The 26,800-nt window shown below is 43.8% G+C and overlaps 1 protein-coding gene across 1 annotated transcript; it reads left to right on the top strand.

Moving 5' to 3' along the window:
* Window positions 1-5,516: 5,516 nt before the first annotated feature.
* LOC141971446 (feather keratin 4-like) lies at window positions 5,517-5,879 on the top strand. The gene has a single exon (XM_074928785.1). It carries the CDS (start codon window positions 5,517-5,519, stop codon window positions 5,877-5,879), a length of 363 nt encoding a protein of 120 aa, XP_074784886.1.
* Window positions 5,880-26,800: the final 20,921 nt, after the last annotated feature.

Genomic DNA, 26,800 nt, shown 5'->3' with positions numbered 1-26,800 from the left:
CCGCTGAAAGCCATGCACTTCCCCTCACAGGTTACGAATTTGGTCTTGTTTCTGCTGGGTCTTGTGATAGAGGGAAACCTTGCAGGGCTTAGTGGGGCGGTATATCCCGCAGCTGCGGGAGTAGCAGGGGTAGGAGAACCTGCCACCCAGGTAGGCGCCAGACCCAAAGGAGCTCTGGGCATCCATGGAGCTCCCGTAGCCAAAGGAGCTGCCTATCTCCAGCGGGGCCGAAGTGCCCACGATGCTATCCTGAGGGCAGGAGCTGAGGATGGGGCCTGGGAAGACGATGGCCACAGGTGGTGGGTAGACCACGGCACGGGAGTCCCCGCAGGAGGTGACGCAGGGCTGGTTCCAGGCGTCTGCGTATGGTGCAGGGCAGCTCACGTCGCAGGGTGAGTAGCTGCTGTAATTGCAAGCTTGTCCGTTGAAAGACATCTTTGTGGCTGGAAGTAAGGCTGAAACACAGAGGGTGGGGAGAGCGTGGGTCAGGGGTGACAGCGCAGGTGCATTTGCGAAGAGGAGCCCTCATTTAGTCAAATCAGTTACAGTGAAGGAACAGATTCGGAGGGAAGTGCCACAGGGAAATCCGTTTAGAATTAAAGGTGAGAAAGACAAAATGCATTTTACTCTATTGACTCTATTCCCTATTACTCTGTGTCACATCTTGAAATAATTCTTACAACACTCTTTGTCTGAATTTCTTAGAAGTAAATTGAACTGACACGTTAGCTCAAACCCTCCCCTACCCCGCAAAGAGCCTGACTTACTTGGTCCAACAGCAGAACGGAACTGGGACTCGAAGAGAAATGGTTTGAAGACTCTGGGCTACAGGTGCTTTTATACAGTTTCCCAGTTTGCCCCAGGGGAGGTGAACCATTCTTGTCCTCATCTGTACTCATTGTCCCTCAGATACACTTTTTTGCACATGTCACTCAATCAAGGTTATTGTTGTGCATATTGTTTTTTCTAAGTAAGCAACTCCACCTCGGATGGTTTTACATCATAGCCCAGAGACTTCTTGCATATCGAACAGGGGACTAAAATTATTTTTAAAATCTTTTAATAAAAAAAATATCTTTTTTTAATAATTCTGTTGACTTTTCTGGGGACAAAGGAAGATCAAGAATTTCTTTGCTGTGAAGCTGAAAAAATAATTTGCAGATTATGTTGCTGGTTTATAACTTAATATCTCTATATGCGTTGGCCATATATTGGTATTTGCTTGTTTTTCACAGTGTTTATAAATACCAAGTCAGAGCTGGAGACCAAAGTCTCAGACTTTTATCCAAAGCCACAACTGTCTCTTTGATCCTTCTATTATTACTTCAGTTTAACTTTTTTTTTTTTTTTGGCTTTTTCTAGCAATTCATTTACAGAGAAAGAAAATTTGAGTTTTGGAAGCAGCAATTGTAAATCCTCGTGTTAAAACTCAAAGTTCATCTTCAGCGTTGGATGGTTAGGTACAAATTTTCCATCACGGGAAATACTTTTGCAATACCCAGAACTGAGCACTGCAAAACATGGTACTAGATTGTGCCCTGCCTAATGACGGGTCTTAACTTTTACGTATGGAACAGAGAAATAAATATCCAGCTTTGATCTAATGCAACTGGGCTTAGAACCAAGGCAGAAGCATTGCCATGATGATCAGCCTTGATTTAGGCAATACTGTTTACAAATCCTAAAGATTTCATACATCAACATGCTTTGCTTGCTGTATTTGGAAACAGAAGTGCAGAAATAATATGATTAAATCTCAGCAATCCATGTCAGCCACCATGTCTCTGTCTTATTATTTTTCTGGACTGAGACATGCCAGAAAGTCTGTGTCAGTTATGTTTGAGGGTACTGATTGTCCAGCCTTAATTTCCTGTAAATGAGCTTTTCTTCTGTGTTGTGTAGGCAGGAATTTTCCTTCCCATTATGTCTTGGAGATGTGTATTTAGGTTGTCAGTACCCTGGAGCTGGACAATCTCCTGTTTTATTTCTTACAGTTCTCCAAACAATGGTCCTTGACTCAGTGTCACAATGCAGGAGATAAAAGAATGAGGACTTGGTGTGCTGAGCGCTCCTCCCAGCTCTTCCACTGAATCAACAAGTGGGGCTGAGTGCATCGTTTAGCCTCAGTCTTTTAATAATCCCATCAAGAAATCAACAATAAAAATTACCCCATTCATTTGGGTGTTGTAAAACACAAAGCAAATGTGATTTCTCGGAAGGGAGTTAAAAAGGGCTCCATAGACCGAGAGTATTTCCAAAGTCTGAGGTGGAAGAAAACTATTGGGTGAGGATGAAGAAAAGAAGAGAATGATTCAGAAGTACCTGGTTTGGAGAAAAAGTGATTATCACAAGTCAGGCACCATCTGGTCATTGCTTTCCTTTTAGAAGGGTAATTGATCACTCCTAGCTCAAGGACCTCTGGACCCTGACCTCCTAAAGATGCTGAGCCCACAAGGCAAGTGCCAGAAACCAGAAGAAACAGGTTTATTATTTCCCACCGCACTGCTCTGCCACTCTGCTGTGCTCGCTCTGGCAGCAGGAGCTGTGACTTGGCCCTGAATGCTCCCCAGAGCTTCAAGTGTCATTGCTGCATGGGTCTGTTTTCTAGAGTGTGCATCTTAAAGACTTGCAGGGGATCACTTTTCACAGTCATTTCCATAAAGTACCATCAACCTTGTAAACACAAAAAGAAAATAAGTGTAAATGTTCAGATTATAGATGTCCTTCCCCATCCCTCATGCTTCCACCCTCCCTTTGAGCGTACGCCCTAACTCCGATGACCATTAGTGTGGCATCGGCAACCTTGACTATCATCCATCTGGCTTTTTAAGGATTTAATTCCAGAGGTATTTCACGGGACCAAGGAGAACGTGTTGCAAGACTTGGAGAGTCCAGTGTGAGGACTGCCCGCAACTGCCTTCCAGGTCTGACGGATCCTGGGGGTTTGGGGTTGTGCCCATGAAACTCATTTCATTTAAAGTGAGCTCATGGATCACTGCATCCTTTGGGGTGCACACAACAGCTAAATTTTCATCTGATTCCTTCGGCCTCCAAGTTAACCTTTCCTTTCTGCAGTTTTGTGCTATATTAAGCACTTTTCTCAGCAGATAAAATACTGATCTGTGCAAGCCTGTATGACACCCACATGGAATGGGAAATTACTACTGATGATTTCTAGAAGAGGTGATTAAGACAGAGGCCAAATCATTTACCAAACATCTCTCGGCAATTAAGTGAGCCTCTGGGAGGAGATCTCGGGCATGTCTTGTACTTGTTAATGTGATTATTTATAATTATAATTCTATTATCTCTTAGCTTATGTAAATGAGGTTGGCGCCCAGATACCATGAAAATGGAGAGCTCAGACAGTCACCAATAAACGAAACCAACTAGTTTTAGATATGGTGAAAGGACGGATTACCATCCATCCCCGCTGGAGAGAGCCTCCTGCAGTGAGTGCAGAGGGCGGGTCGTCCTCGCCCCAATGCACGCAGGACAATGAGGACATCTAAAAACCTCTCCCCGAATTCTTGGCAAAGGTTACACTGGCAATCAGCTCCAGACCACAGTGCCCTAACCAGGACACCTTTACTTTGCTCTGGGCCTAGACTTGATATTATTTTCTGATTTCCGTGTTGTAGATTCCATAGTAGACTCAGGAGCAAAATCAGGGTAATGTCTCTGTTTACGATAAATAGCAAAGAAAACAGAGCATTTCCATTCTGCCCGATGAACCTGCAGGAGTGCAGAGTACGGCTCACAGGAGGGCAGGGATATGGTGCATTAAATGAGTTTTGTTGTCAGGAGGGAATCGTCATGTGTGATCTAATTCAGCTCTCCAACTACTAAATGCTGTAAGCAACATTTCTGACGTACAAATCCTTTAAGGTCACCAAATGTATCCGCAGGTGCAGGAGGACACCAGCATCAGACCACTCGCTTTCTTCTGTGGTCTGTTACACTGGGTGAGGAGCTGGATAAAATTTTCCAGTTGTAAATTTATTTATTTATTGCAAACTCCTGTACGCAGCAAGACCAGGAGTCTGAAAGGGTCCAGCGTGATGTTTTGGCATAAAGGAGCTGTTAAAAGCAGTACGTTTTGGAGTAACTGGTGCATGAGGCTCATTCCTTCCTAACGTTTCTAAGCAAGGTGGTTTTTTTGTCCTTTTTTGCCTCGTTTTTAACTAGGGCAATATATAATAATATGCACCGGGAATGAAGTGAGATAAGAAGGCTTCTGTAGCACTGAAGTCCCATTTGCCCTCTCTCCACTTCTAAATAGGCTGCAGACACTCACTATCAGCATCAGAAAGGCTCTTACATCACAGAGCTGTTTACCTGTGGACAGGATGCTCACCCTAACTGAAGCACCCAAGCACTGTGATCTATAGATTTGGGATTTTTTTTTATTGAGGAAAAAGAAAGTGGGAATAAAAAGGGCGCAAGAAGGAATCTTGCCAAGGTGGTATAAAGGTCTCTAAGCTTTATCTTCCTTTGCAGCTAAAAGGTTTGAAAATCTTTACGGCAAGCATGACAAAAATCAATACATCATTTAAAAAAAAAAAAGTTTATTTTGTCAAATCAGCAATCATCCGTTCTACTGATCTGAGTTATGTGTTTTGAAGCTTGGACAAGTGGAAGAAGGAAGTTAATTTTTGCAATGAGTAGAAAGAAACTAAGCGTGAATACTGCCCCTATTTTGAGATGAAAGATTACCGGAGGCTGCAACATGGATGTGGTACCATTCGACTAATAATTGCCTAACAGCAAACAACGTGCAAAGATTCCTCCACCCATTGACGTGACAAATGCAGGAAAGTTTTTGTTTTGTAACTAGGAAGGGCTGCATGCCCAAAGCGTGGCTCAGACCCTGAAGCTGCTCTGAGGAACCGTATAAAAGTGCTTTGGAGCACAGAGCTCTGCAAACCACTCTTCTTGGCTTCTGCTTGGGGGTGAGCTGAGTAAGTCTGACTTCAGTTAAATCTGTTCTTTGAGTTTAAAAGCCACTTTAAAAAAGGGTTTTAATGTACGTATATCAGAGCACTTAATATGTCTTTGCTTATTGTTGGAAGAATGTTATTTTCATTTAAAAAAAAAAAAAAAGATTCTATCATCTCATCTTTGCAGGCTTTGGAGGGTAGAGGATTTATCTGAAGAGCATGGGGCTTCAAAAGATGCTTGCATGCTTCAGGAGAAGAATGCTTAATGATTTTATTTATGCCTGGGAGTGCTTTGCAAAAGGAGACAATTGTTTTAGGAACGGTTTTAATGAAATATTGCCAGGTTAATCCTCATCTGTCCTTAACGAGGCTTTGCTGACTTCTAACAGGTTATCTAATCTTCATTATTTCTGCATATGAATTGCAATCAGCCTTGATGCTTAGCTGTAGGGGTAACTCTGATTATTGTATGGCTTGACTAAATGAGGGCTCCTCTCTGCAAACGCACCTGCGCTGTCACCCCTGACCCACGTTCTCCCCACCCTCTGTGTTTCAGCCTTACTTCCAGCCACAAAGATGTCTTCCTACAGACAGGCCTGCAACTACGGCAGCTACTCACCCTGCGACGTGAGCTGCCCTGCACCATACGCAAACGCCTGGAACCAGCCCTGCGTCACTTCCTGCGGGGACTCCCGTGCCGTGGTCTACCCACCACCTGTGGCCATCGTCTTCCCAGGCCCCATCCTCAGCTCCTGCCCTCAGGAGAGCATCGTGGGCACTTCGGCCCCGCTGGAGATAGGCAGCTCCTTTGGCTACGGGAGCTCCATGGATGCCCAGAGCTCCTTTGGGTCTGGCGCCTACCTGGGTGGCAGGTTCTCCTACCCCTGCTACTCCCGCAGGTACACGACTTACAGTCGTGGGAGCTGTGGGCCCTGCTAAGCCCAGCAGGCATTCCCTGAGAAGCTGGACCAGCAAGGACCAGAGCAAAATCCCAGTCCGTGAGGGAGCAGACATGGTTTTCAGAGGGGCAGAGTGCTGGGCTGCAGCAGGGTGTCCTCTGAGCTGGGCACACTCAGTCACACTGAGAAACAGGCTGAGACACTCTATTTCCCTTTCTGTCGGATTAGATATCTGCGAACAAGATCCCAACTCTGTGTTTGAGGGGCTGTTTACTTGAGAAAGAAAAGGTCTTAGTTTGAATTCAGGCGGTTTATAGAAGACTAAACGTCAGTACAAATTATATCCTGTATATTCTGGCCTCTCATACGGACTGATATTTCATGGCTTTTGAAGTATAGTGGAAAAAATCCTCAAAGCTACAGTTTGATTCTGGGAGCTACCTTGTTTCACATAGTATGGAATTAAAAAAAAAAAAAAAAAAAAGAAAAAAAGAAAGAAAGAAACCCCAAAAAGAACCCAATAAAGAGGTGAAAATTAAACTTGGCTCTCTAATACTTCAAATGCAGCAAAGACAGAAGATCATTTTGCAAAATGCAGCCCTCAAAGAAGACAACTACGTCCATCCCCAACTACGTCCATCCCCAGCAAACCCCACAAACGTATTCTGTACCCTCTGGAGTGTTACGTTCTGTTGCTATGAAGTCCTTGTCCTGTTTCCATTAAAGTTTATATCGCATCACAACATTGGCCTTCTGGTTTCCTTTTCTCCTCAGCTTAAAACTATTGGACAATGATGCTAAAACGATGCCTCATTTGAGACCCAGGCTCCTCTGGGTGTTAATCAACAGCAAAGGACAGGGTGTCCTTGTTGTTACGTGTTGTCCACACATCCACGAGATGTGAACATCCCTAAAATCTTGTGTAGGGATTTGTGGTGGAAGGGTGGGGATTAAACCATGCTGCACTGTTGGAGCAGAGGTTATCTTCATCCTTTCTCTAGTTTACAAAGAGAAAGGAGTTGCCCTCAGTATCTTCACTACATTTTACAAGTGTATTTGCTGCTTTAAGTCTTTTGCTAATTATAAATATTATCAGTACTAGGAACAGATTTTTATTTCTTTCCTGGGAAAGCCCTGGCTTCGGCTTCTGCATGAAACTGGATCCAAACAGCACAGAAGCAGCGCTGTGGGTATGAATGTAGCGTGTTTTTTCTCTGGTTATCCAGAGAATTCTCTTTTTGTTAAAACTGAAGGACCAAACTTCTGATTTCCAAAGTAACTAGTGACTGGAAGAAAACTGCCTTTTGATGACTACTGGAAACTTACCGTATCATCTGGTAGAGAAAGAAGGCAGCTCAGAAGGAAGGGAAGTCTCTTGATTAAAACTGAAAGAAAATTCTTCACTAAAAAGAGAAATCTCTTCATTAAAGATCAAAAAATCTTCCAGAGGTGAGTGGAAAACTGAGGTGGGATGAGCACCGGGTCAGTGCTGTGCAATATGGGTTTTTATGGGCACGAGAAGCAGAGCTGACAGTTGCCATAACACAGGGAATAAAGACAGACACTTCAGGACCCTTTATATGACAAATTTCATCCCGTTTTCATGCATTTGGTATGGGAATTTCTTCTTTCCTTATGACAGCTATATAATTTATATGCCTTGGGTTTACCCCTTTACAATATATTCGTTTTAAAGCAGACATGCTGGGGGAAATGAGGTTTCCATTACTCTTGTTCTGTAGTGCTGTGGAAGGCCGCAAAACAATGTACAGCCTTGAGCTGCGAGCGCTTTTATACAACCTCCCCAACCGCCTGGAGGCTCGAAGACCTATTTGTTGGTGATTATCTCATTTACTTGCAAATCAGATGTTGTTGCTTGGATCACTCCTTCAGCTGCTGTAATTATCTTTTTCTTAGGGTTAGTTAGTTCTGAGCCCCGTAAGGTGTGGTAGCCATCTGACAACTGACTTGGGCTTCTTCACGATCACTAGTTATCGCTGACAACACAATTTATTTATTTATTTATTTATTCACAAAGAAAGTGTGCAGAAGTCCTCATTAAAATTTGAAAACTTTGGCTTGAATTCCTTGGTCAATGTGTTGAAGAACTCCGAATCCTCCAGCTGGAAACAGAGCTGGAGACAAAATAAATCAGTGAACTCTCCACTTCTACGGAGAACTGTAACTTCTTTATGCAATGAAATAATAAGAAAGGTTATCACTGGAGAAGGAAGCCTTATGTAATTTGTACTATATATGTTTAATTAGGAGAGCTTAATTTAGCACACTGCAAGCCTGGTTTTCAAACTTTTTAAACACCATAAGCCCAGATTTAATGCAGGGTAATCCTCTTGTGTATCTTTTCTATTGCTAGAGCAAATTTGCCTCATGTAAAGACCAGAAGGTTCGTAAATTTAAGACTTTGATTTTAATATAGATGAGAAAAAAATTGTCTTCTGTGGCAAAGAAAATAACCTTGACCTGCGGAGCTATGAAGGGTCTGCTTAAGAGTAGGATAAGATCATGTTTTGAAGTGAAAATATTACTCATTGTCAAGGCCAAAAGCTGCAACATGTCATTAATTTTGTTACAGCAGAACTCTGTATCTACAACATGTTAATGACACAGAGGTGCTTTGAAGTCCTTTATTCTGTGGAAAAAAAAAATAAAATTAGAACAACCCAGATAAGTGTTGCCTAGAGCTTCCTCATAACCATCCCACGCAATTTAAACATCATCTATGCCATAAAGCACAGGGCTTAAATTGTTAAGGGTGTAAACAAGCTTGAGAGAGGAATGACTTGCAGCAAGGCCTGTTTCTGTTGCCCAGTTTACACGAGGCACCTTTTTTTCATCCTGCCGAACCAAACGGCAAAACTCGAACTCAGAAAGCTGCGTTATCCCACCCATCGGGGTCAGCAGTGCAGCTCGCAGCCACCGCAGCAATAAACCTTATACAAAGATTGGGAGGAAAAGACCGGGGAGTTTGTGTCTGGAAAATGGAAGGTCTCTGCCAAGCCCTTCCTAACAACGGTTATCACAACAAAGCCTCTCTGAGCATCTGTCATTTTTGAAAATCGAGACAGCTGTGGGTTTGTTATCACCCTGTATCTCATGGGGGTGCTGCCTTCAGCCAGCCCCAGGGTAAATGAGGATGGTGAGGTACCACGTGCTGTGCCAGGAGTGTGTTAACATCACCAATTACAAGCACCTAAATTGACCAGTTACTGCCCTGGGCTCATTCCTATGATCACCTCAGAAATTGAAAGAGAAGTAACCAAATCATCCACCACAGCAGGCAGAGATCTTTCAAGCAGGTTAAAAACCGGCCATTGCAGCCAGTGGAGAAAGTGGGATATTCCTCCAAAAACGCAGAAGAGCAGCCAGACATCAGCGGTTCCAAAAGATCCTTTTCTGTGGATTATAGGTGGAGCCTAAACTGTCTGGTTTTAGCCCTAAATTAAGTGCCTAAAGCAAATCCCTGCTACATTTTGTCTCACTTTACAGAGAAAGACTTCTTCGGGGGAGAGAGAGTTGAGCCTCTGTAAACCTGGAACATCCAAAAAAGAGTTATAATGATAAATTAGTAAAAATAACGGACAGGAGTGAGTGATGACCATTCTTTGACACGGTGGACACCCTTCCTGGGAATCAGCAGAAAATTCCAGATTAGCATTTACAGACTCGTTATCTAATTACGTAGCCTGTACATTCCAGTAATTGTTAGATGCTCCAGTTATACTGGACACCCTAAAGGGACAGATACTGCACAGCCATTAGACGTTACCTCCCCTGAAGGGTTTACCATGTAAGCGTAAAATAATAACATGCAAAACTGGAGGAGACTGATTTATAGAACTAGCAGTGATAGTTGTATTTAGCAATTAACAGATGCAAGGTCAGCAGTGGCTGTTAAGAAGCAATGCTTATGCTAATCCTTTTAAAGATGACTTGAACAGCATCAGCAGCGCCTTCAGCAGTCCCGCTTCCTCTGGCCACCGGTTTGTCTCTCGCGTTTATGAGTGAGCAGCAATAACAAATGAATAATTTATTGCATGAAAGTACAATTTTCGGGATGCGTTTCTAGTAGCTCTGGTGATGGTTTGCTGACGCTATGGGAAACTGAAGTTGGTTTTATAATGGAGAACGTGAGCGTTGTGGTTGCAGATCAAACCAAGCCAGCTACTTCTCCCTGACTCCCTGTGTACCTTGGAAAGGATGGGATGGGCACACTGGGGCACGGCCCCCGGATCAGGACCCCAGGAGTGTCCTGGCACACACTCGTAGCTCAAGTCAGCCACTGCAATTGTGTGCAGCATCAAAAGCTGCTAAAGAAATCCTAAGAGCCAGAATTTTTTTGTTCTCCAAACACCCATCGGTTAGAACTGAGAGTCACCGCTGGGACAGATCCCAGGTTGTCATTACGGGGAGCCTTCAGCCTCTGTCTGTCTCACAGCTCTTTTCTGATTCCTCATCCCATTCCCAAGAAGCTAAATGGGCTTCCTAACCCAGCTTCAGCACCACCGCAGTGTCAGAGCAGCAAACACCCCGGCACAACCCTCCCACAAAGGCTAAACAAAAGCGAAGTTCAACATCGCGGCATCCTCCAGGCAGCAGCTACATGCAGTGCAGCTTCTTCCACACCGGTGCTGGCCCCTGGCCAGAGCCACACTCTCAGTCCCTAGGTGATGGCTTGGCCCGTGGAGTTGAAAAAAAAAAGCCCCCAAAACAAAGTCAAAAAAGCTTGGTTCAACTAACAATGTGACCATCAGTTCTAAGGCTTTCAGTCATAACCTCCTTGGGGAAACGTCGTCAGTGTTATGTTTTAGGGAGGAATGATTAGTCAACACTGAGGCGTCTTACTCCAGCAATTACCAGGCCGGTAATAACCCCACACATCACTGCAGTCAGAGAACCCCCATTGTTAACGTCTCCTGAAATGCCTGTTCTGAGCAAGCCCAAGACGTTCCCAGGCTCTTGCTCCAGGGATCTCCTTAGTGACTCACCATAATCTAGGGATCATCTTGACACACTGGCAGCATACTGGTCCACAAAGAGAAAAACAGAAGCAGATTAAGTACAGAAACACAAATATTCTTTATGGCAAGGAGTGATGAGTAATTCCAGGGGCACAGAGCTCCATCCCGACCTTTTCCGATGAACTGCAGCCACCATTACCACAAGCTTTGTCACCATCTTGGCTTCTCCGCATTCATTACACCGTGCCTTTTTCTCTCTCCGCAAATAAGCTTTGACCTGTATGTATGGGAGGTGTTGTGGTTAGATACGATTTTGGGTGGTGTTCAGCCCCAGATGTGCACGTTCAAAATAATATTTTCAAGTCTCCCTCGCTTTCTTATTTGGCATGCATATATTGCTTATGTTGCTTTAGAGCCTGGTAATTTACTATTGTAGCTTGGCCTAAAATTATTAGAGGGAGGGAAGAGTAACTTGCATCATGGGAGGATCTACCTCTTATGTATTATCTTTGCAAAATGATATCTTTCGGTTTATTAGCATGTCTTACTGACTCAGGTTTTGGAAACTAAAGAGTATTTGCCTTGAAGATTTGCAGGGCTGATTCATGTCTAGAGATTAAATCTTGATAAGGGATACAGCACTGTGAGCCCTGTGCTTGCCCAAATGTGTGGTGAAACGTTCCGAACTGCTTTGAAAATGTTGCTTGCTCAGAACGGAGTAATTGTTGATACTCGTCAATCTTTTTAATATATTCACGGTACTGGCCTTTGTTTTCATTTTATCGTGGCTGTTTGAAAGAATAACCGTAGGCACAGGTAACCAAGTGCATTGCTTTGGGCCAGGTCACCCTGACTAGGAGTGATAGGAAGGTGAAGGCTTTTGCACTCACCCCACGGGGCTTTTTTGGGGCCCCACATGGATCCACAGGGCCCAGAATCGACAAAGATTTCATATTTAATAAGCTGGTTTGAAAGTTTGCCGCTTACTCAGTGTCCATACCTCAACTGTAATTAAGAATCGATTCTCCCGATATTTTTTTTTGTTCCCTTGTCTAGATTTTTTCTTGCTGCCAGGCCAAAACTGTCTGTTATTTCACTTATATCAGGGCAGCCAAACGTTAGAACTTAGCTGTGGTGTATAGGAAATACTAAAATTTATGTTAGACGTTTCAAAAGATAGCAACGGGAGAGCCTAATCCAAGCTTCCCCATGGAAGCAAGTCATTCAGCTTTAGGGCAGCAATTACCTTTTCTATAAAAAGTGACATAATAACTACCTACTTTCCATAAAATATTATCGACGGGGAAAAGTGACGAAAAGCAAAACATCTGGGAAAGTGATGGACAGCAGACTTGGAGCTGTCTCACGATGTAAACAGAAGAAGAGATTAAGGGAAGTGACTGATGGAGGCTTATCACTGGGCTGATCTTCATGAACAGGCATTGACGAAGACTTTGCAGAGGTCGTGGCATCCCGGCAGCTCTCCTGAGCACGCAGTTGGCAACAAGGGCTCTGGATATCAACCCGGATCGTTTTCATGGCTGGTTCATGATGATCCTGGCCAGAGACACATACCTAGACTTACCTGGAGCACACACGTAGACCCGCAGGTAGGTTTTGCAGTCCCTGCTGAGGTGCCTTTGCATCAGGGTTCGAGTCAGTCCAAGCTGATTCCACAGGAGGGCAGCAGCCCCAGCACAGACCTGCGTGACCAGACCTGCATCCCAAATGGGTCCCACAGCCTCACCAACCTCACCCAATCCCTCCAGGCGAGACCAGTCTGCCCCACAGCACATCCCCCCAGGCTGGGAAAGGAGCTGGGAATAAAGAGAAACCTCCAAATCCTCTGATGGAGACATTTATTAATTGCCCCATCAGAAATTCCCAGCCATGGGAAGATGGGTTTCTCGCTGTTGCCAAGCATCTTTGCAATGGTAGTTTTGGTGGTTTATCTAGAGCTGGTTTATTGCTCAGATTTTCCTGGTTTACTGTGTTTACCTCTTTCCTCAAATATTCAATTTGTTTAACCTCTCAAATTAGTTGGGTTTATGGTGGGGAGCTGGGGGAACAATGTTAGTAGTAAGTTTTTCTAGCTTGATAGTCTGAGACTTGACAGGTTTCCCTAATAAAAACACTCAGGCTGCTGGGGTTTTAGCCCTTTGAACTACCGAGCTCTACTCAATAGAGGGATTAAAAACTGCCTTCTTTTTTTTTTTTTTAATATTAAAAAACACAGCTTGTTTTAAAATGTGGTCACCAGGACGGTGAACTTGCGCTTCTGGAACTACCGAGCTGCGGGGTCCAAATGTGTTTCTTGAGCCCCTCTCTTAAGCCTGGGCTGATTGGAAACAGCCCTATGTCTTAATCATTGGCATGAAAGGTATCACAAACAAAAGAAAAGCAACTTTATTGTGAAAATCATCAGTTTACTAGGAAAAAATATCCTAAGATATGGAAAGAAACGTCTGTGAAAACATGCCCTTTTTTTTTTTTTTTTTTTTTTTCTTTCCCCAAAATCAGTTATTACAGAGTCTTGGGGAATGTAACCCAAGTAATACTATTAACATTATATTAACATACCACTTTACATGTGTAATACATCAGTGCATGTTTGTGAAGCACCCTGACTCCCTTTGTTCTGCGGAAGCCTTGGCATATTTCTGGGTGGGTATAATTGCAAGAATGACATGGTATTTGCTCGGCACCAAAAGACTGTGACTTGAATAAACAAACACACGTACGTCATTCATTATGGAAGGATGAAATTAACATAATCTTTAGTATAAAAACAGCATCTGAAATTGCTTGGCATGAGCAGGACACACCTGGTGTCCTAAACGGCGTCTGCCTAGAGGGATCCATTGCTGGCACCAGCCTGGCAGACGTAGGTACCCGGGGCTTTGATGAGGACATCAAGGAGCAGGAAAGAAACATGCAGAAGTATGAAGAGTATCTTGACTCTGGCTCAGTTCAGTTTGTTTTTAGAAAAGGAGGCCTCCAAATAGGGCTGGTTACGAGTTAGAACAGGACACTCTAAAAATATACATTTCGCTATAATCTAGAGGTGCACACCTAGAAAATGCAGAAGGACGTTTCTCTGAGTAGGACTTTTACTCCTGATTTCCAGACTGGAACCTGGATTATACAACTGACATAGGATTTTCACACAGAGGCCCGCAGAGCAAAACCAAATCCTTAATTTTAACTGGGCATTAAGTTTTGAGTGGTCTAGAACAAGTCTCCAGGCTATCTTCTGTTCCTCTAGCCAAGGCTGAGTGTCACCAAGCGAGCATTGCAAATAAGTAGCAGAGGAAAAAGGAGATTCAGAAGGCCAATGGTTTGATGCAGCAGCATTTTAATGTAAATGCAAAGTGGAGTAAACATTTGCAGAAAGAATAATGTAGACTAGAAAGAGCATATTTCTAGAGACAAGAAAATCTAAAACCGATTTACCCATTCCAGTGTGACGCATTTCATCGGTATGTTCACTTCCCTCACTCCTGCTGAGCCTGACATTCAAAATCCCTTTTTGTGCTTTGTTTTAAAACCACGGTCAAACTGGGTAGAGAAAGTTAAAAGCACAGACATAAGATGCAAAGCCACAAGAATAAAGGCAGTATTAATCTAAGCTAAAGCACTATATAGGAATTAAATGCAGGGTCCTAGTTTCCAGGGTTGCTTTCCTCTCCAGTAGCCATTCCTGTTAAATCACATGCCATATTCTTTCACTTCTTTGCTCGTTCTTTTCCCGTGACTATTCTTTCTCTTAGGTTGATTAGATCTTCTTACAGAAGCCCCTCTGACAAGGATGCTTCCAGCGGGTGGAATAGGTATAGGAGCACTCCGGCACGCACTGGGGAGCGCACTGGGGAGCGCACTGAGGAGCGCACTGGGGAGTGCACTGGGAAGCACACTGGGGAACACACTGGGGAGCGCACTGGGGAGCGCACTGGGGAGCGCACTGGGGAACACACTTGGTAACACACTGAGGAGCACACTGAGGAACGCACTGGGGCTCGCACTTGGTCACGATCTGCGGGGCGCAGCGCTCGAGGCAGGGCTCCAAACATTCCGCTCCCTTCTGCCCTGAAGCAATCGCCACTCCTGACTCTAAGGAGGCAGCCAGCTCGGCTGACTCCGTGGAGCCCACAATAGTTTCCTGCGGGTAGGTGGTGAGGATGGGTCCTGGTAAGGTCACGACCACAGGAGGTGGAAATATAATCACGCGGGAGTCTGGGCAAGCGATGACACAGGGCTCATTGCAGGCGGCGGCACGGGGCTCGGGGCATTTCGCGTCGCACGGGACAGCGCATGGCTCGGTGCAAAGAGTTTTCTCGCAGGACATCTTTTGGTTGTGTTGTTGACCTGCAAGGTATGGGAAAAAGCAAATGTAAAAAGCAAAGGAGCTGGTAGGACAGGATCAACACTTGAGCTAAGGTAAGGTAAACCCTAGCGAGGCATAAGCTGGTAGATAGGTTGATACCCATCCTGTTCTGCTTTGCTTTGCTCTTCTTGTCTGTGGCCTTTCAGAGCCCGATTCCTTCCCACAGACACCAAACAATTTCTTTTGGGCTGCTGCTTAAATAACATCTACTTTATTTTTTTATTTTTTTTTTTAATGTAATTTGAACTCCAGAGGTGGAGTTCAGTAAAATTAAGGTAACACAGCACCAGACACTGCAGAAATGGAAAACACAAGAGGTTTTACCATACCAAATTTGCATATTTTCTGGGCTAAGCAAACAAAAAGCTGAACGAGGCATATAATCCTGATGCTCTACATGAGGGAGACAGACCCATAAGGATGCCACGTACTATGTTTTAAATGAAGTTAGGTTGTAACAGGCAGCTTTAATACAGTGTATTTAGTATCAAGCTCACTTAGAAAATTAAACAAATAAGAGCCTTTTGCAAGATCACACGGAAAAAAAAAAAAAAAAAATGATGAAACAGCAAAAAAACTGATAGCTGGTCTCCTGAATTTAAATTTCAGAGGGAGTATCATAAAAACTGTTCACAAATCTGGACCGAATTCTACACCTTCTTTCCTTCTTTTGTAATAAATCGAGTGTGGGGAAGTAATTCGGGAAAATATCATAAAACTACATTTCAGGATGTCATTTTGAATTTGTCCAAACTCCAAAACGAAGCGCCAAATGAAGGAGTTTCAGAATATTTTGGTTTCAGCCAAGGCGATTACTTATTTTTTGTCTGAGCTGAATATTAGAAAAGCCTGGGTGGGGCTCAGTTTGACTCAAGCAATTTTTCTCAGATTTTTTTTTTTTTTTTTAACATTTGTTGTTTTAGACACAGTGCCAAAATGCCCATTATTCACCTAAACTTCTCCTGACCTTAAACCCTAATCCAGGCACTACCTTCAGGTTCCCACCCTTCCATTCTACTACATCTATTAAATCTACGTTCTTGACTTGACCTCAGCAGAAAGCAAGCCAGAGAAAACGGATAGCTGAAAACCAGACCCAAACACACAACATATAGTACAAAACATTTATAGTGGATAATCCATTCTCACACTGCCTGTTGAATGTTTTGCATAAGACCACTGCTTTGAATAAACAGAAAACACCCAAAGCAACTTCCCAAGGAATATACGCCTTAAATAGACATTTTCTGGGTTCCCATTTCTTCTGCGTAGCTCTACTAAGAGACAATTTAGCAAATTCAGACTGACAGTGAGTGCCTGAGAGGGTCCCAGGTGGGGCTTTTCCAAAGTCAGATCAGGAACCCCATCAGGCCACATCCAGAGAGACGCTGTGTCCTGAGAGCTGTCTCCGGTCTGAAAGTTGACTGTGGCTATCTCACCATCTCGGTATTTATACACGATATCTCTGTCCAAAATTAGATAAAAATTGGAAGCCACAAACTCAGAACAGCACTGCCAGATGCATAGTCCCGGCTAAGATATTTTAAATAAATAAATAAATAATATGAATTAAATTTCCGCAAAATAATGGCAGCAGACGTCTTTAGTATTATCTAGATTTCAAATGTATTTTTAAACCTCAATCCACCAGTGCCTCTGAATGAACAATTAGCAAATGACTTTTTCATGAAAACAAACTCCTGAATATTGTACAGAATCGCAGAATATTAATCCAAAATTCATCCTTGAAGTAAACGCAAAGATTTCAAAAAACGATACTTTTCTTTCTTTTTCTTTCTTTCTTTTTTTTTTTTTTTTTTTTCCTTAGGAAGAGAAGTTATATCAGAATCCAACTTACTCAGTTCACCGAGGAGAAGTCAAGACAACCTGCTGGACGGTTTCTGAATCATGAATGGTTTTATATACCTCCTGGACCACCAGGCTGATGCAAGAAAATAACGTCATATTTGTGCATTAGGTTCCATTACTCCCCAAACAAAATTTGACATGTAATTACAGTAATTGTTTTGCTTACTGTTGGTGCTGATTACCCTATTCTCACCAGCACGTGACTTGCACGGTCCCATCCCCGGATTCCTTTCGTTTCATGGTTTTAAGCATCGAAGATGTTCTTGCAGCCCTGGCAGTGTGAAGGCAGCCTGCAGGACTGAGCTGGGACTTGCAAAGGAGCCCTGGCAGGGCTGCACCTGGGCAGAGGCTCTGCAGGACTCAGCCTTGCAGTTCCTTAGAAAACAGGAGTTTGTTTTCCTTCCTTAACATCATGACCTCCAAGAACGCATAAGAGCCTAACCTAGTATTAGTAGTAAGTGTGCTTGCTGGTTTAAAGCTTGTTAGGACGTGTTTACAGAAACTGTAGTCACTGCATGACTGTAGTGTCCAGACTGCCTTGGAGAGACACTCCTAGCACAGCACTGCCCATGGTGGCTCCTCATTTGATGTTCAAGTCTCTTCCAAGGGAAGAAAGACAGTGCAGGGGCTTGACATGACAGCCTTAGTCCCAGCTTAGCATGAGAGGTCTCGCTTGACATGACAGCCTTAGTCCCAGCTTAGCATGAGAGGTCTCGCTTGACATGACAGCCTTAGTCCCAGCTTAGCATGAGAGGTCTCCTCCTCTGCAATACGCCTCCTGGTCAAGCCCAGGAAGAAACGTGAGCGGAGAAAGCTCATTTTGGTTAAAGTGGGATGGTGAGAGAGGTCTAGGAATTGCTCAGTCTGGTTTGGAATAAATAATTCTATCCCCGGTCGCTTTCACGGTGGTTATGGTCACAGCCGCATCAAAAAAAAATGCTTGTAAGTGTGGAGAAGAGTGCTGCGGGAAACCCCAAGTGAGCAATGCTCCGGCAAAGCTGGTCATTCCCATCTAACATAGGGGTGGGCCAGGGAAAATAGGAGCAACTGATATATTTAAAATCCCTTGGGAGGGCTTCAGCTTTAGCAGAGGACTAAGAGTTACAGCGCTGACTTGTGCCCAAGTTGACCTGCTGTGATGAAGCAGCAACTCATGCCGTGTTTGAAGCACAGACCCAGCCCCTCAGGTGATATAATACTATTTAAATCAGCAAATACGCCCTGATTCGGAAAGGTGAATATTTGGTGAACTTGTTTTAAATAGTATGATTAGGATAACGAATGCAGAGCTGGCTTTTAATCAAAAAGAAAAAAATCAAAAAAACAAAAAAACAAACACAACAACAACAAAAAAAAACCCCAACCAAAGGGATTCAAATTCCCAAGGTGTTTATCATTACCTGATTCAGAGAATCACGTGGGTGGCCCTGACACATATATTTTAAAGTGACGCTATGATTCAATACTGTGGAGTTTAATACTGGCAGCCTGTTATTAACATCATAACACCACAACACTTTGCATATATAAAACATTAGTGGGTGTCTGCAAAACTATCTGAAAGCATTTCCTCAACATTTCCAGTAGGAGTTCTTGCCTAGAGGATCCTCCAAAATCACTGCTTCCAAGAGGTAATTGATAGCATAGAAGTCGCAACGATAATAAGCAAAATGTTGTATATGTATGGAAATGAGGGAAGATAAATGAACCCAGGAACTGCTTAGCGTGTGCATGTAGATTTTTTTGGCCTGACAGGTCCCAAGATCATAGTGACCACCCGAACTGCTGCCCAGCCAGAGCTACACACCCACCTTGTACCCACTGTTCTGGAGCTACGATGGGGAGATGAGACGTGTCACTGAGACAGGATTTGAATACTATCTGTCAGGTGGTGTTCTTACGGGTGCAGCCCAACACGTCAACCTCTGGCAGCTTTGGAAAAATGTGGAGTGACTTGGCGTTCATCTCCAGCTCCTTTCAGCACCGCCGACCCTGCCAGGCAAATTTTTGCCATGACTCCTGCACTCTTCCTAACGCTCAGCTCACATGTCAGCATCCTCCTGTAGCTTTTGCCCTGTATTTGGCTGCCTAAGAGGCATTTCCAGCCTCAGAAGTTCATCCTTTGCTGTTTCTGACTCAGAAGCGTTTCCCATGAAGCGCCGTGGCGGGAGCAGGGCTGCAGGAAGAGCCGCTCTCAGCCTCCTGGCCATGAGCTCGCTTACCCAGAGGGGCTCCAGAGGGAGCTTTTGAGTGAACCCCACTTTCACATACATATATGCGTTTATTTTCTTACATGTATTTCCTTATTTACATGTAGAAAATTAGTGTTAAGGAAGTAATTGTACAGTCGCTGTTGGTAAAGGATTTCAGACTTCATAACTGGTGAAGTAACAAATGCTGATGTGGACAGGTAAATTAAATTAATATGAATTACTTGAGAAGGTGAACATCCTTCGACAATGCTGCTGAGCAATGCTAAAGGCTTTAAAAAATATATTATTGGGGAAAAAAACCAGAATTATAGGGAATCATTGTGGAAGAGAACTGGTGAGGTTGCCCAACTTTACACCCTCCTGAATTATTCTTGGAAAACATTGGTCTAAGCTGTTCTTAAAAGTGCTCGAGTATGGGGATTCCAACGTCTCACTTGCAAATCTGTCAGCACCAGGCAGCTCCTGCAATTGGAAAGTGTTTCTTTTTTCTTTTTTTTTTTTTTTTTTTTTCCCCTAAAACTAATCTCAGTTGTCTTTGTTGCAATGTAAGATGATGACTTCATGTCCTGTCTTTCCACTGAATAAATGGGATTTTATCGCCTTTCCCCTTGAAGGAATGCTTTATGATTTTATATTCCTTCTTATAAATCAAATGTGTTGGGTAGTTTCTGTGAAATAAGACCAGGAAGAGACTTTTTAAAAATGCAAGTAACTGCAAGGGGGGAAGAAGAATTCTCTAATTAGGAAACAGTGTAATTAGAGAAGGAAGTATGTGCAAGCATTTAATTATAAATATAATTGACCATTGGAATAATTCGGCAGGGGTGAGTGATTCCTTATGGACTTTAAGTCAAAAGTGGGTGTTCAGCTAAAAGGTGTATGAGAATGCCTTTTGAAATAGAAATTAGGGAATAGAGAGAAAGTACCGGGTAATATTTTCTGGTTTGTATTATCCAGAATATCTCTCTTGGCTAAAAAATCTGTAGGCACATGTATGCAAAGTGTCCGATGTGACTTAAAGTACCCATGTGGCACCGGCACTCCGTCTCAAAACCTGCCAATTCCATGTTTTCATTCGAATTTGTAGAACAGCACAAATAGCAGAGAAACAAAACCTATGTGCACATGTACCGGGTGAAAAAAAGGTATTTCAGGATTTCTGATTATTTATTTTTTTTTTTAATGTTGAAGGCTATACAATTTTGTAATAAACTCTACGATTATGTCTGTCTTGACATTAAAATTGCGTCTACGGTTCATATAAACACAATAGACCCGGTTTCAAGTTAGCTTCTGTCGCTGCTTTTGGCATCAAAAGAGTTTCTTCCCATGATCTTAAAATCTGCTCAGAGATCTGTGATTCACCTTCCTGGCACTGTTGCTTTCGCTAAGCAGGTGAAGCCTGTGAGGACTCATTGCTTTTGCCTCGCTTTACCCTCCATCACCTTTCCAGACATTCAGAGGCAGGGAAGAGACAGCAGCAATTTTTTTTTTTTTTTTCTTCTATCTCTGTTTTCGTATTTATTTAAATTTAGGTCTTTCACAGACACATCCGTGCGCTTCACGTTAGTCAGCAGAGTAGTCCAACCAGATTTGTAAGGATGAGTCATGTTGTTACAGGGAAAGTATCTTCATAACAATTAAGAGGAGCGGGGAGTCAAGAGAGACCTGAAGGGCATGTGTGCACACAAATCTAAATATTCAATGTTTCTTCAAGAAAAATCTAAAACCCAGAGCCCTTCACGTGAAAGAATTATTATGTTCAATTAATTAAAACTGATATTGTATGTTCCTGTTTTTAAGAGAAGCGTGTCTGCCACTAGGTAATATTTCTAGGAAGGCATCAGCTGATTTACCTGTTTGATTCTGTGCCAGGTAACACTACTAGCAAATACTAAAGGATGTGGTGCAAAATTTTATGTTTCCCTCCCGCCCAGCAACCACAATGCTATAGTGTAATAAAGGGGTCTGATTTTTCTCCAGGAGACTCTCAGCTTTCTCAGGGCTAATGCTGAATTACCCAAAAGATTACTTGAAAACACAAGTTAAAAGGTGAAAAAAAAAATAAATAAAAAAAACCAGAGGGCTGAGTTTGAATGCAACATAGATTTAATGACAGGGGAGCACGGGATACATTTGGTGAAGGCGGTCGGGCGGAACACAAAGGACGTTTCCCAGGGCTTTGGGAAGCGATGCAGCTCCACACGTGCCAGCAAAGTCGATGGCTTGGACATCACTGGGTCGCAGCTTCCCCTGCGAGGGCGGCACAGCTCAGGGCTGCTGCAGCAGGAGACATTGTCCCTTCAGAAATAGCCGGAGCCACAGCTTCCTCCGCCAAACCTCCTGTAACTAGAGGAGCCTCCACCGCTGCGAGAGCTGCCCCCACCAAAGCACCGACCTCCTCCAAAGGAGCCCCCACCGTAGGAGCTGCCCCCTCCGCAGGAGCCCCCAAAGCCCCCACCGTAGGAGCTGGAGCCAAAGGATCTTCTGCCTCCGTATGAGCCCCCAGAGCCAAATGAACTACCCCCCCCATAGGAGCCCCCCATCCCGAGGGAACTGCCGCCTCCGTATGAGCCCCCCATTCCCGAGGAACTGCCCCCGCCATATGAGCCCCCCATCCCCAATGAGCTGCTTCCTCCATACGAACCCCCAGCCCCAAACGAGCCCCCTGATTCCCCAGAGCCCATTCCCCCAGAAAACCCTCCCCCAATGGGTGTTGGGAACGAGGTGCCCACGATGCTCTCCTGAGGGCAGGAGCTGAGGATGGGGCCTGGGAAGGTGATGACCACGGGCGGTGGGTAGACCACAGCTCGGGAGTCCCCGCAGGAGGTGACACAGGGCTGGCTCCAGGCGTTGGCGATGGGCTGCGGGCAGGTCACCTCGCAGGGTGAGGAGCATCCACTGCTCACGAGCTGCCCTCCTGAAGACATCTTCTGTGATGGAGATAAACCTGTAACACAGGGTAAGGAGTAAAATGTAAAACGTCTACGCAGCTACGTGCCTTTACACAATCGCTGTGATGGTACAAGCTGTGTGTTTTCTGATAGAGGAATTATTTTCTTATGAGAATGACTCTTGTGGAGACATCTAACTTTACTCCAGAGTGAAATATTGCTCTTCAGCTTGGTTAAAGCTAAATAATACAGACACAAATACAACTTCTCTTGCAATCCAGCGTAGCTGCCAGGAAGGAATATACCTTTCCGAAGCATTTTTAGCCTGTTCTCATTCTGAGATTGTATCTTACTGTCTTCCACCACTATCTTCTACTTCTGTTAATGACAAATCACTAATTTATTAATCTCGGCTACTGGTTTCTTTTGAAAACAGGTTTGGCAGACGCTGTAGTTATAAACCGAAATCAACAGTTGTTCTTGCATGTGTGTGTGTACGCACATGTATTTTAATAAACATCAAGCTGTAAATTCTTAAGCTGTAACCTCCTTATCAAGCGAACAGGATTTAATTGACACTTTCCCTTTGTGGTTTGGAAGAACACAGCCTCACATTTTAAATCCTGCAGCTACCAATGGTTACTGCTGAATGGCTACCAAAAAACCCACACAAAACCCAAAAAAAAACCCACCCCAAACAACTTTATCTGCTTAAGAAATAAAACAAAACTGATATTACTGATGGTTGCAGAGCCCTGACGTAGAATTCATTGCCAAATTAAACACTGAGAGCAACACCGCAGTTAATATAAAGGCACTTAAAGAAAGAGTACTTACCCAGCTCACGGAGAAAACCAGACCGAAGAGAAGTTGTCGGTGAATGTGGAGGAAACGCGGCGCTTTTATATTCCCCTTCAGACTGCCGCCAGGATATGCAACACATTTTTCTACGCGCGGCATAATAGTTAGCCAGCAAAACATTTTGCTGTATAAGCTACTTCTAATTGTAATAATTGTTTTGATAACTGATAATGATTAGTAAATCAGTTCCACATCATCCAATATGCGCAACACGCCCTTTGTCTTTAATCCTTAAACAGTTTTTATATCCATTTTATGACTAGTGCCATCTCCTGACCTCATTTGGATTGCAGTGGTAGTGAACTGAGCTCCATTTGCTCAGTTAGGTATCGGTCTTTCCCTTAAGCAAGATAAAAAAATATCACTTTGGCGTCGTCAGAAGTATTTTTTCTTCTGCAGAAGATTCCATTTAAATTTAGAATTACGCAGAGTTGGGAAAACTGCAGATTTAAGCTTTATAGCTCCTGGCAGGAGGGGTTGTTTTTTTCCTGCCCCTTTGACATGCACCCAAGTAACTGCCTACACAAGTGCTTAATCAATAGCCACTGTCATCCAAGTACAAGGAAACACCATGTGAGTACATGAGGTAAATTTATTATCATCCTTTTCCTTTTGTCACCTTTCAGCTGCGCTATTCTAGCAAGACACTCTGCTGTTGTCCAGGAAGTGTAATTCGAGAAAAAAAAATTTAAAAAAAAAAAAGTCTTTTGGGATATGGAATGGATGCATGTAGGACGTATAAAGATTATTTGATCTATATCAAATTAAAAGCATTTTAAGAATGGCAAGGACTATTTTCAAGAAAGCCACAGGGATATTCCTGGGCTAGTATTTAAATGCCTCATCTGTTAGGAGACAGAAATACAAGCGCATACATAGAAAGAGATATCTCTAAGCAAAATTTCCTTGAGCAGGAAACATAGTGAGAACATTAGACGTGACCAGTATTTTTGGGTGGTTATAACAAACACCATGCGGATTAGTGCCAATGGTATCAAACCCCTAAATTAAACGTTTTCTTTCTAAATCAAAGAAAACTAAAGAAATTCTAAATTTTTGACCCTGTCGTAGCTGTGAGAGGAAAGAAACTCCAGCACATCTGAATCTAAATGGTTGGGTTTTCAGCCTGTTCCACATGCCACGCTATGCTTAATGTTTACATCGTTATAAAGTTTAAGTTTAATGTTTATATCTTTTATATCACCAGATTTCTGGTGTTTTCAAGCCCAATTAGAAAACAGAGCACAGGGAGCTGATACGGTTAAGAACTTGCATCAGAAGGTGAACGAGTCCTGTCAGGCATCAGTGGGCAGCCCTTGATTTGACAATTTTGCTAGTCAGCAACTCTTCGTTGACTCCCCAGTTAATGTGAATCTTCCTGCTTTTCTACAGAGTGTTGAGAAATATCAATTTACATGAAGAACCCTGGGCACTGCCGGTGTTTCGCACATTTCAGCGCCGCTGACAGGTGGTAACGCTTCTATTAACCACCCGACTATTTGCAACGCCGCAAATTTTGAAGGAGAAAAGTGAAATATTGTGTACAAAACCTGTTTATCAGCTCGATACAACACTCACATGCATCTATACTCATTCCAGTTTCAACTCCAGTAAGGGCCAGGGCCGGTATCAGCTGCTAGGTGACTTTGTTGGGTTGGAGTATCAAATAAAACACGAGGTGTGTAACGCTTGTAACGTGATTTGGGATTAGGAATAAAGTCATGAACACATCACTTAAGAGAACAATTAGAACAATTAAAGAAATAACCCATCTAGCAAAACATAGTTTGGCAACGCGTGGGAAGCTCTTGCACAAAGCATGGCTCACAGCCCACTGGGGGTCTGAAGAGGTATATAAGAGCGCCCTGAACGCTTCGCTCTCATCAACGACAGCTCTTCGGCTACACTTCTCCACACCAGGTGAGTTGGATCTCCTTTGCTCTCTAATATAGAACCAATAGGGAAATATTTTCAGTATTTCACTGAGGACTTAGTCTTCTGCAGAAAGTCTGACGCTAAGCAAGGCTCTTTGCCTTTTGTCATACATTAATTTTACAGTCGTTTAAATGGATGTCTCTGTAGACACAGTTGATTGATTATAAGACTGGATTTTCCAAGGCATTTGAATCAATTCCATATTGTCAGTTAACTCCGGAGCTGTGTGTTATAATCCAACACAATCTTGAAGAAGAACTGCTTCCAAAGACACGTGGAGTTTGGCTTTGCTCTCCATGATTACCACTATTTCTACAGCAGCAGAAATGACTTTGGGATGTACCAGCTGTTACTGAATGCATGTTCAGAAATATGTATAAGAGAGAGAAACCTGAATTTTTCTGAACAATCTTCTTCCACCATATTTTCATGCTTATGAAACACATCAGAGAGAGCTTTTCTTCCTCCGGCATTGGGGCACTGTACTTATGCTTTGTCTCCTGCTGCAGGTTTATCTCCATCACAGAAGATGTCTTTAGGAGGGCAGCTCATGAGCAGTGGATGCTCCTCACCCTGCGAGGTGACCTGCCCAGAGCCATGGGCAAACGCCTGGAGCCAGCCCTGTGTCACCTCCTGCGGGGACTCCCGAGCTGTGGTCTACGCACCGCCCGTGGTCATCACCTTCCCAGGCCCCATCCTCAGCTCCTGCCCTCAGGAGAGCATCGTGGGCACCTCGTTCCCAACACCCATTGGGGGAGGGTTTTCTGGGGGAATGGGCTCTGGGGAATCAGGGGGCTCGTTTGGGGCTGGGGGTTCGTATGGAGGAAGCAGCTCATTGGGGATGGGGGGCTCATATGGCGGGGGCAGTTCCTCGGGAATGGGGGGCTCATACGGAGGCGGCAGTTCCCTCGGGATGGGGGGCTCCTATGGGGGGGGTAGTTCATTTGGCTCTGGGGGCTCATACGGAGGCAGAAGATCCTTTGGCTCCAGCTCCTACGGTGGGGGCTCCTTTGGAGGAGGTCGGTGCTTTGGTGGGGGCAGCTCTCGCAGCGGTGGAGGCTCCTCTAGTTACAGGAGGTTTGGCGGAGGAAGCTGTGGCTCCGGCTATTTCTGAAGGGACAATGTCTCCTGCTGCAGCAGCCCTGAGCTGTGCCGCCCTCGCAGGGGAAGCTGCGACCCAGTGATGTCCAAGCCATCGACTTTGCTGGCACGTGTGGAGCTGCATCGCTTCCCAAAGCCCTGGGAAACGTCCTTTGTGCTCCGCCCGACCGCCTTCACCAAATGTATCCCGTGCTCCCCTGTCATTAAAACCATGCTGCATCAATATGTTTGCCTAATGTTTTCCTTTTCACCTTTTCACCTCCAAACCACTTTGGTTATGAATCACATTGCCGTAAAGCCAGCTGACAGTTGAAAACTTTCTTAAGTCTTTTAGAGATGGTCAGGCCCCTTTAGCTGACCGCAGGAATTCGGAGCAGTGGGAAACGTTGCGACCTGTGACACATTTCAGGTTTCGTGTCACTGAGCTGGAATTCTGGTTCCTGACAATGTGTGATTATCTCACCTCCTAGCTGCGGAGCTACAGAACGGTTGCAAACAAATTATCTGATTGTTTTCAAATTAAGCCTGTTTCTTCAGTTTTTCTTGGAGCCGATGAGTTTCTTGTCTGCAATCGTTAAATAAATCACAGATCAAAATTCCTTAACTTCTTTCAGACATGGGAAACATAAGTAATTGCTTAACCCTGCGAGTATCCTCTAATTTATTTCTTTCTTTTATATATCTCCAGAAAAGCTGTAAATTAAGTTTTCTGTTATTGTCATTTT

The sequence above is a fragment of the Athene noctua genome, chromosome 29 (assembly GCF_965140245.1).
Source record: "Athene noctua chromosome 29, bAthNoc1.hap1.1, whole genome shotgun sequence".
Lineage (NCBI taxonomy): Eukaryota > Metazoa > Chordata > Aves > Strigiformes > Strigidae > Athene > Athene noctua.
The sequence above is the reverse complement of the archived record's forward strand: the minus strand, read 5'-3'. Positions and strand labels throughout refer to the sequence as shown.

What these genes read in the sequence shown, in the direction of transcription:
- LOC141971446 (XM_074928785.1), top strand. Translation starts at nt 5,517, where the DNA reads ATGTCTTCCTACAGACAGGCCTGCAACTACGGCAGCTACTCACCCTGC.